The sequence below is a fragment of the Neofelis nebulosa genome, chromosome 2 (genome assembly GCF_028018385.1).
Source record: "Neofelis nebulosa isolate mNeoNeb1 chromosome 2, mNeoNeb1.pri, whole genome shotgun sequence".
NCBI classification, from domain to species: domain Eukaryota; kingdom Metazoa; phylum Chordata; class Mammalia; order Carnivora; family Felidae; genus Neofelis; species Neofelis nebulosa.
The window spans coordinates 184094803-184106192 of record NC_080783.1 but is presented as its reverse complement, the minus strand read 5'-3'; the positions used below and the strand labels follow the sequence as shown (position 1 = coordinate 184106192).

Sequence of the window (11390 nt, the reverse complement as noted above, 5' to 3'; positions counted from 1 at the left end):
TGAGATCATGACCTGAGCCAAGTTGGACTCTTAACCGACTGAGCCACCAAGGCACCCCCAAGCAGGGCCTTTTAAATGGAAGAATTTTTCATTTGTTTCCACACATAAAACAAAAACAAAACCAAACATACTAAGTTCCACTGATGATATATATATGATATATATATATATATATCATATATATATATATATATATATATATAATTTTTTTGCATTTTTAATTCATTATTCAGTGTTGACCTTCAAAAGCTCATTGTGCAAAACATCATCATACAACTTACAGCCAGAGGGTTAACTCAGTGATTGTGTAGTGTACCATTTCCCCAACTGGTGTCCACATGTAGGCTGAGGATGGCACTTTTGAAAGGGAGTGTGGGGAGCTAAGGACGCAGAACTGGAGGAGAAAGATGGCCATAACGACAGATACTGCTACACACTCAATTTAATTTAGGAAATTCTGGGCCCGCATAAACAGGCTTATGCCAGGATTTCTCAGAGCTTCTAACATGCTAGTGTTTACTATGACTATATCGACCATACACACCAGTTTGCTCGGACAGCTCCAGTTTGGAACTGCTGTTGATTGATGTTTCAGCATCAATAGCACTGTCTTTCATTTCTGCCATCCTACCTATGGTTCTCTCAGTCGGGGAGTGTGAATATAGTGCAAAGATTTTCTTCAACCTATATGACCAAGGAAATACCTGTATCTACATTCCTATATCCATCTCTTAGAACAAGTGCACAGAACACACAGTTCAGGAAAAGCTGATCCACTCCATTCTCATTTGATAGGCTGAGGAAACTAGGGACAGAGAATTGAAGAGACTCAGCTACAGAACGGCAGGATGGAGCTAAAGCCTAGACTGCCTGGCCCCTTTCTCTGATACACTTTCCTACATCACAGGTTGCTATACCAGAACACTCTTAACATGAAGTTTAAATATCCCATTATTAGATAGCAAGTATTATATATTTTCTCCTAATACAAAAGCAAGTCACCCAATTTCACATGTTAATTTTTTTTTAATCGTAACTATAGAATGAACCAAAGGTGCAGCCAATGAGAAAACAGTACCTCGTAGTCAACTCTCCAAGCCTGTAAGCCAAGTTCACTTATTTCCTATTCTCTGCTTTCCCTCCACTGACTCTGGCAAATATGAGGTGACCGATTTCTTCATATCTTCAAAGATTCACTGGTCTCATAGGTGTGTCTATGGGGGATAATTTTATCAACTACCAGACTTGCCGGTACAAAGTACTCTGTATAATGTTTTAATCCTATTTATGGTCCCAAGTGTGCTCTAACTAAGGATACTACTTTCTTGGGCCATTTGGTACCTATGACAACTCTAAAGAGTTTAAAATTACAACAAAATCCCTTTATTTTTTCTGAGTCTCTACTTGCTTACTAACAAAAGCTATCTTCTGATTCTGGTTGCACCACAAGATATGGCCTTAAGTGAAAATCATGCAAAGAATTCTATCTTTAAAAATCAGTTATTCACACTCTGGGTCACACATGGCCACTGCTATTTCTAGCTAACTGTTATATATTGTAGGTAACTTAGGTACTTGTTTTAGAGAAGAGGAAGTGAATGATTGTATAAACTTTAAAAATAAAGTTATTTCTTATTAGCTAAGAAGTATAAATTTTCTGCAGGGAGAAGTAAATAAAAAATACTAGTTAAAATGAGGTTTAAACTCAGGAAATTCATTTCACTTCTATACAGTATATCATTTTGGTCATTATCAAGAAAAGGGAGTTAATATTAATCTTAGACAAGATAACTAATCAAACAGATGAAAATAAAATCATAAGGTGATTAAGGCAGGAGAGCATTTCCAGAGAGAATCTGTTCTTGGATGTGTGGGTGGAGACAGGAGGTTACGGGGCAAAACAGCCTTTTCTCATAACCAGATTGGAAGTTGTGATGCAGTGTGGAGCTTTGCCTTTTGGGACAGAGCACTCTCTTCTATGATGAAGAAAAGGATTGCCTACAATCATTTACCACCTGAAGTAATGAACTTACTCACATCTAACTACTGTACTCAGAACCACCTTAAAAAAAAAAAAAAGAATACAGATATTGATCACATCAAACGTTTTCATTGAGAAGTTGACACAGACACCCATATAGTTTACCATGGATGGTCTCAGAAGCTTTCCTGGGTGTGAGAAACAGAACTACAGGCCTTTTTGTATAAGTTCCTGTATATCTTGTCCATGCTGTTCTCAAAGAGGGGTCGGTGGGATTTTCCTTTATAAGATGCTGCCCTGTTGGACCAGTATTCACCGTCATCCAAATGGAGAGTGTCGTGTGGCCGCTGAAATGAGCTATAAAAAGGATATAAAGTATTAAAACTGGTGGAACGCAATGAGAGGTAGTATTATATAAATCAAATATTTACTGAGTACTTTACAGGTGTGTGATACTCTGGGCTATGAGAAATAAAAGACAATAAGGTCTGTGGCTTCAAAGAGTGACCTATTTGTATGACACTATTACAATACAATAAAATGAAAATTGTGCATAAGAGACTGAGTTGCAAAGAATTCAGAGGAGAGAGATAGGTGTGGTGTGGTAAAAGTAGAGTGCAGATGCTGTGGTGTGGCCAGTCATGAGAGCACCTGGCCTCTAAAGTCAGGCACACCTAAAACTGAGTAACAGCTCAATCCTTTATAAGCTGGGGGACCTTGGGCAATTTATTTCATCATCCAGAGTCTAGGCTTCCTTTATTTTTGCAGTATTCGTTTAAAAATCAAAGATAATATGTGCAAAGTGCATAGTACAGCACTTACTTTGCACATAGAAGTTATTAAGTATGAGGCACTAAACTACTAGGTACTTTATAGATATTTATCTAACAATCTTAGGAAATGCTGAAGTTGGTAACTGTGGAAACTAAGATTCAGTGAAGTCAAGCTACTTGCCTATGACCACTCAGCTAGTAACTGGCAGAACAGAAAGGAGTATCATGTCTGTGGCCCTACGGCTCCTTCCACTATGGCATACTGCTACTGTCTTCAAGGAGGAGTAGAAAATTACCCTAAATATGAACCATTTTTGGAAAATGGAAAACAAGGTGGAAGAGTCTGTATTTGAAGTGATAAGGATCCAATCTTGAGGGTCTTGAAGAAAAAAGAATAGATAGGAAGCTATGAAATAGACCAGGACTAGGCTAGTTTTAATAAGAATAGAGAAGAAAAAGCCACTGTTTTCGAAGGTTTGATAGTGCTTTTTAAAACATACCAAAGTTACAATTTTACTATCATAAACATTGAATTCTGGACTTAACATATTATTTGCTAGGAATAAAATGCTGACTTTTTCAAGGACTGAGTTTATTTTTTAATGAACAATTTACCTACTTCAATAAATTAATTAATTGTTATAGATAAGACTCTCAGGCATGTTAGACATTGTGACATTTGTGTCATATAAAACTGTATGTTCTGGGGTGCCTGAACTGGGGCTCAGTCAGTTAAGCGTCTGACTTCGGCTCAGGTCATGATTTCATGTTTCATGAGTTCGAGCCCCGCGTCAGGCTCTGTGTTGACAGCTCAGAGCCTGGAGCCTGCTTCAGATTTCGTGTCTCCCTCTCTCTCTGCCCCTCCCCCACTCATGCTCACTCTCAAAAATAAATAAAACATTAAAAAAAAATTTTTTTAAACTTCTATGTTCTGGTTATTAAATGCCACAGATATATTTTCTTCATAGATTTGGAATCTCACTTCAAACAATTTCTTCCTTGACTTAACAGTTCAATGATGTTACTTCTATTGTCAACTGTGAAACAGGAACTCTTAGGGCTATATATCTGCAAGAAGAATTGGCTATTCTACCTGAATAGCACCAGGTTCTAACACCTGAACACAAAGTGACCATGAAAAAAGGCATGGAGCAACCAGGTTACCATTTTTGGAACTTGACATGGTGTCAGTAAGGATGTAAAGTCATGAGAACATTTACACACTTACTTTGGAAGAGTTTGGCATGACCCGATAAGGTTGAATATGCACCTTCAAGCCAGTAATACCACTCCTGGCTACCCCAGGGACATTCTTGCACATGTGTACCATGAGACATGTGCAAACTTGTTCATAACAACACTCTTTGTTCACAAAGCTAAGAACTGGAAGTAACCTTAAATACCCATCTACATTAGAACACATGTGCATACCATGGTATATGCATACAATGGTACAGTATGCAGCAGAGAAAATAGGGAAAATTAACGATCTATAGCTACATGCATCAGTTGGGATGAAACTGAAAAACCAACTGAGTGGGGGAAAAAAGCAAATTTCAAACAATTACAGTTGTACTTACATTTATCTAAAGTTTAAAACAAGAAAAATTAAACAACTTATTGCCTAAGGATAGATTCATGTGTGGTATAACTACAAAGGAAAAAAAAGAAGGATTAACAGAAAAGCTACACTAACAGTTATCTCCATGGAAAGAGAAGCAATTGGTTGGGAGCATAAGGTGGCCTTGTAGGTATGGATTGTGTTCTATATAGCTGGATGGTGAGTAAATGGGTATTCATTTATTATTATTACTATTATTATTTATGATGCACAAACCTTAAATATATTTCTCGGTTATGGTTACTATGCAAGTTCTTAAAAATTCACTTCTGTGAACCATGACAATAGGTTTCTCTACTTCCTCATGGCTTTGCTAAAATGAAATTCCACCTCATATCTCCTAGTAACATTTACTAGGTCTTGTGAAACTTTCTTTATACTTGGTGTAAAAAATTTCATGCTGGAAAATTTTGAAAGTGATATAGTCTCTGGGATAACAAAGGCATTTTCAAACATGATTATGATTTCTTCTATCTTGTCCATTCAGTTAATGAGGGGTAGTTAAGACAATTTTTAATAATGTCAGTATAATATTTAAAATTTTTCAGAAGGCTTTAGCCAAGTCTTAGTGCTATTGCTTTGATACAGAGACCACATTTCTTTCATTAGCTCTGCTCAAGAAATAGTCTACCCACTGAATACAATTTCTGATTTCATACATTTTTCACCAAGCCTAATTCCTGTTGTCACTTACAACTTACTTTTTTTTTTTTTTTGACAGTTTGAGTCAAGTGATAAAGAAATCACACACACACATATGTTACTGGAAACATTTCTGCATCCCTTGTGCCTCTGCAACTGTACCTCCCAGCCTAGGCCCCCACATTTGCCTGTGTTCCCTCAGACTATGTTAGGGGTCCCACCAGGTTTTGTTCTGTTTGCTTGGTTTTTCTTTGTTGTTGTTTATTTGTTGTTTTGTTTTGCAACAAGTCATGAGCTAATTAAAATTTCACAAAATGCAGGTCTGTCCCTTATCTCCTTGTCCACAAACATCAACTTTACCACATGCTGAAGGCCAGATAATAACGTTTTTTTCCAAGCTCTACATTGTGTTTAGCAGCCAGGCTAGCTCACTACAGAAAACCCACTCAACAGAAATTTGAATTTCCGACACACACCGCTACCTGGCTCTCAGAGGGGTAAGCAGAGGTAGGACCTGCTAACTTTAAAAATCATTGTGTAGACTAGACTATTTCTGAGATTGTAGACCAAATTCCTACCCTGATCATAAATTACTATATTTAATGTTATCTGGCATAGATCTGCAACAGCGGTGGTTCCATTAGACAATACTTTTTTTTTTCATGTCTCAAAGTTGCCTTAAAGTATCACCTCAGTGGCTTGCAATGAATAAATAAAATTCAGAAAACTTTTTAGAAGCAAATGTGAACCCGATAAGGGTTTGTAAAGAAGAGCTAAAGCAGCCAAAATACACATTCTTTTTGATCTTGTAAAATTTGGCAGGGAGTTTATTTCTATTTAAAACTGCAAAATTTTCTTTTTTTTTTTTTTTTTTTTTTTTAAATTTTTAATGTTTTTATTTATTTTTGAGACAGAGAGAGACAGAGCATGAATGGGGGAGGGTCAGAGAGAGGGAGACACAGAATCTGAAACAGGCTCCGGGCTCTGAGCTGTCAGCACAGGGGCCCGATGCGGGGCTCGAACTCACGGACCGCGAGATCGTGACCTGAGCCGAAGTCGGCGCTCAACCGACTGAGCCACCCAGGCGCCCCATAAACTGCAAAATTTTCAATAAAGTAAACAATATTGTGATCGTATGGAGAGAATGTGGGAATTAGTTCAGTTTGGGAGTCTGAACTGCAAAACATACATATGAACACATAATAGGGCCTAATACGGTCCACAGGTGCAAAGAGTATCAGAATCCTAAAGATGGTATTTACTTCCAGACATGAAAGCATTAGCTCTCTAATGAACTATCAACATACTGAGTCAATTCTGATTTTCCATTACTGGGTACATTAATAAGTTTAAAATGTGTAAGTGACACTAAAAAGTTTTATTATAGTAGTAGGCTTTTAAAAACTATACTTCTCTATTTTACCATGAGTATCTTCAGCATTCATTCATTCGAAGCATTTAGTGAGTTCCTACTAAACTCTAAAAAGTACTGCATTAATGCTATAGTAAAATGGTTACTTTCAAAGTAGCGATGATATTTTATTAGTGGAGTGCATTTTGTTTTTATTAACTTACTCTTGCTACTTAAGTAGAAGCCCTGTATTTAATTATGACAATACTATTAAGAAAAAAAAGACAAAAAAAAAACAGACCAGGATAATCCAAGAACTGGGCAGTTTCAAATCCTAAGTGTTGACAGAGCTTAGTTTATATGCCAAGAACAGAAAGGTCTTAGGTAGTTTAACATGAACTAGGAGACAAAGGACATTACTAATTTTTTGCTTAGAGAAGGGTAAACTCACTTGAAACCCTGACGTTTTCTACGTCAGTATCAAATGAAGACCAAGCATATACTATTCTACACATAGTCTTCATAAAAAGTATCTATAAGGTGATATTCACTGAAAAGAAGGTCAAAGGTAAGATGGACATGCTACCCCCAAAATATTAATTCTAAGAAATACATGGAAGGTCATGAGAATTATAAAATTTGCCATTTATACTCAGAGAACCAGTGCTGAAAGTGACTTTAGGGGCCCCTGGGTGGCTCAGTTGGTTAAGTGTCCTACTTCTCAGGTCATGATCTCACAGCCCGTGAGTTCGAGCCCCAAGCCAGGCTCTGTGCTGACAGCTCAGAGCCTGGAGGCTGCTTCGGATTCTGGGTCTCCCTCTTTCTTTGCCCCTCCCCTGATCATGCTCTGTCTCCCTCTGTCTCTCAAAAATAAATAGACGTTAAAAAAATTAAATAAATGAAAGAAGTATACTCAAAGAAATTTATTGAAGACTAATTACTTACAGGTCACTTATTTCTCTCCATGACTAAGAATGTGTAGAAATGAGCCACTGACAACAAATAAAGTCTGACAGCTTTCACTACTATTAATTCCTCTGTTGGTTCCTTATCTAGAGATGTTATTAAATATCACAATCAAAACATGACTTTACTTAAATAATAGTTTTAGCAATGTAACTGATCACTTTAATTAAGAACCCTATCTTAATATTTGAACTATTTTCTTAAGTTCAGCTCCTACTACACGTCAGAAACCTTGATGGGCAGTCAAAACCAAAGATAAGTAACATATCTGTGCCCTCAAGGAGCTCACATTTAATAAAAGAAGGCAAGATAAACACATAATGAAATAGTTATCATGAGAAAAATATTGCTAATTGAAATGAGATATATGAGAAGTAGTGGCAGCATAAGAAGAAAATGCCTAACAGTCTGCTGAGGTCATGAAAGATACCTCAGAAGAGAGAAAGACTTGACCTTAGTCCTAGAGAATAAGTAGGCATTCACTAGATAAAGAAGACAGAGGTTACTCCAGGCATCATATTATATAACAGAATCAAGGCATAAAACAGCCTGGAATATCGTGAAATGCCAGGCATATCTGGAGAGGTAAGAATAAAGTAAGATTTAACTGTTAGAAGTAAAACAGAATTTTGTCCTGGAGGGAATAATGAGCCTATAATGGAGGGACACAGAAGGGATTTCTACTATGAGTGGGAGATTGAATCAAGATTACTCTAAAGTCTTAGCCTCAAGTATTATTTTTTCCCAACTATTATTTTTAATAATATGTGTATAGGATACAAGTGGTCTTTATTTAAACACAAAATATAGTATTTTAAACTGATATTTTAAGTCATCCCTCTGGTTTCATGAATACAGGTTAAATTCAGTATCATTATCATGTCCATAGAGAATGTCTCACTTGTTTTTATTATTCTTTTCTGAATTCCTCCCCATACTTTGAGTAAAAAGAACTAGACATAAAGTTGATCTAATGTAGACAGAGTACAGCTGTAATACTTTAGGATATTTGCATGTTTTGCCCTGGTTAAATAAAATAATGAACATATTTTTTACTCCTAAATTATCATTAAAGCTTAAACATCTGCAATTCAAGCATAATATGAAATACTACTTATTACGGCTCTCAGACCTAACTTGGGATTGCTGTTAGTGATCTATTCCATGTCATCATTCGGTCAGCAGTCCTCCTATCTAACCTTATCTAGTTAAGACCATAATTACCTACTTGTTTATGAGAATGTCATAAAATCACAATTCTTACTGAAAGTTATATTTAATGTATTACTTTCTTATGACTTATTTAAAAAATTAAATTACTCTGCCAAGAATTGCTAGTCACAGAACCATTCTAGTTGTTTAGTAGTATTCTTGAAGGGGGCAACAAGTTGAACTCTGGGCATGCCGTGGCATCAATATTAAGTCCAATTACCAAGGTCATATTTTTGTTTTAAAAAATGAATACAGGGGCCCCTGGGTGGCTCAGTCTGTTAAGCGTCTGACTTCGGCTCAGGTCATGATCTCACGGTTTGTGGGTTTGAGCCCCACGTCGGGCTGTGTGCTGACAGCTGGGAGCCTGAAGCCTGCTTCAGATTCTGTGTCTCCTTCGCTCTCTGCCCTCCCCGACCTGTGCTCTGTCTCTCTGTCTCTCAAAAATAAACATTAAAAAAATAAATAAACATTAAAAAAAGTTTTTTAGATGAATACAACACTGCCCTGTCCTAATCATCAGAAACTTTTCTAGACCCCTAAGCTACAAATTTTACACTTTGAAAAATCACATAAATATGTGGCACCCCTAATATTTCTGAATATAACAGAACTTCTAGACAAAAAGAAATTTTAAAGAAAAAGAAAAATTAAATTTCAAGTATTTAATGAAAAAGGATTTTATGATACTTGACTTAATAACACAAGATCCAATGAATTCAAATTAGATCAAGCAACATTTTCTCACTTGAAAATGAAAGCTTGTTCTTAGTTATTTAAAAGATTTTAAGTCTGTATGTTATTTAGATTTTTTTCTTCCACTTGTTAACACTAAAGATAACTTTTTGGCTATTTATTACATCTTAGTAGATGCATCAGATTAATCAGAAAGTGACCAATAGGGGAGAGATGAAAACTACCGTCAAGCCTGTATTATTTAAAAACATATAGTCAACTGATGGTTACCAGAGGGGAGGTGCTAGAGGGGATGGGTTAAATAGGTGATGGGTTAAGCAGTGCACTTGTGACGAACACTGGGTGTTATGTGGAAGTGTTCAATCACTATATTGTACACCTGAAACTAATATTACACAGTATGTTAACTAACTGGAATCTAAATAAAAACTTAAAATATATACACATAGTCAAAATTTACTCAGTTCTGTCACAAATAATTTCACAATTAAAACATTATATTGAGCATATTTCTGCTGTTAGTATCCTGAAAAATATGCAGAAGTAAATAGAAAACAGCTTATATCAATAGCTAGTTCCATAAAAGAAAACTATGGTTAAAAATGTCAGGCGATAGTCATAAAAGGCCACTTCATATTCTAACCATGAACTTAAAATTATTTTTATGCTTACTTCTCTCTTTTTGTGACCAACCCCCATCTATATGAAACATCATTTATGCCTGGTCTTTAATTAGGATTAATGTTCAAATAAAATAGTGATGACAGAAGTACACAACAAATATGGAGAATTTTCAACATCCTGAAAACTGAAGAAATTTTAAATATACATAGCAGGTACTAAAAAACATCCCAGGACCTTGGGAACTGGCAAGGCTACCATTGCAAATGTCTAAAATTTCTAAAAGACAGGTAATATGCAAAAGAGAAGGAAGCTGGCATGGTAGTAGATTGTTTCCAAAATCTAGCTCCAAATTCCAAAGAACTTAAAGTAAAAGGTCACCTAACAACTCCCTGATAAGAGATTTCTTCAATATGAATTTCATACTCAAAGATGATGGAAGACATAGGACAATGAGCATGTATAGATAGGCTGATGTGTACAAGGTAACAGCACTCCAATTTCCCATTATGCTTTTCCTGCAGAAAACACTGAATTTCTGCTATACTCCTGGATGATAATCACAATATATATCAGATCATAACACAAAGTATTGAGTCCTGGGCAAAATTTTTAAGCAAAACATGAAAGAAATTATTTTTATCTATCAATATTCTCGATTTCATGAATCCTATCATTATATACCCCTTTAATTCTTTTTTTAACATGATTTTATTTATTATTATTATTATTTTATTTTTATTGTAAGTAGGTTCCACACCCAGCATGGGGCTTGAACTCATGACCCTGAGATCAAGGGAGGCATGCTCTACAGACTGAGACAGCCAGGTGCCCCTCCCTTTAATTATTTAGACATGATTTCCTTTAGTTCTTTGAACATAGCTGCTAAATCCAATATCTGGGCCTCTTCAAAGTCAGTTTATAGTAACTTGTCCTTCAATTGTATGGGTTAGATTTTTCTATTTCTTACATGTCTCATAATTTTTTGATGAAAACAACATTTTAGATAAAAATTGCAACAACTCTGGATTTTGACCTTACCAGGGTTTTGTTTTTGATTATTTGCTGCGTGTCCTGTCTGGATTAAGGCTTGAAATTTGTTTCCCTTGCCCTGTGTAGTTTCTGGTGTTCCTTGTTACTTTTCTTTTTTTAAAAAAATTATTGTTTCAACTTTTAAGCCTGGCCTCATAGGAACTGCCCTTGGGTCAGCATAGCTTGGTGACCAGCAAATGATTGGTCAGAAAGGCTTCCATCCTGGGGCGCCTGGGTGGCTCAGTCAGTTGAGCCTCTGACTTTGGCTCAGGTCGTGATCTCCCTGTTCCCAGGTTCGAGTCCCGTGTCAGGCTCTGTGCTGACAGCTCAGAGCCTGGAGCCTGTTTCAGATTTTGTGTTTCCCTCTGTCTCTGCCCCTCTGCCACTAGTGCTCTGTCTCTCTCTCTCTCTCAAAAATAAACATGAAAGAAAGAAAGAAAGAAAGAAAGAAAGAAAGAAAGAAAGAAAGAAAGAAAGAAAGAAAGAAAGAAAACGAAC

At 36.2% G+C, this 11390-nt stretch overlaps 1 protein-coding gene across 2 annotated transcripts in view; it reads right to left on the bottom strand.

Moving 5' to 3' along the window:
* Nucleotides 1–2090: 2090 nt before the first annotated feature.
* The window catches only part of SPATA6 (spermatogenesis associated 6), a 150589-nt gene continuing 141289 nt past the window's right edge, over nt 2091–11390 (bottom strand). For both annotated transcript variants that reach the window (XM_058717451.1, XM_058717447.1), the window contains exon 13: nt 2091–2338. In XM_058717451.1, coding sequence (XP_058573434.1) covers nt 2158–2338 — 181 coding nt within the window. In that variant the 3' untranslated portion in view covers nt 2091–2157. The remainder of the gene's footprint in view (nt 2339–11390) is intronic.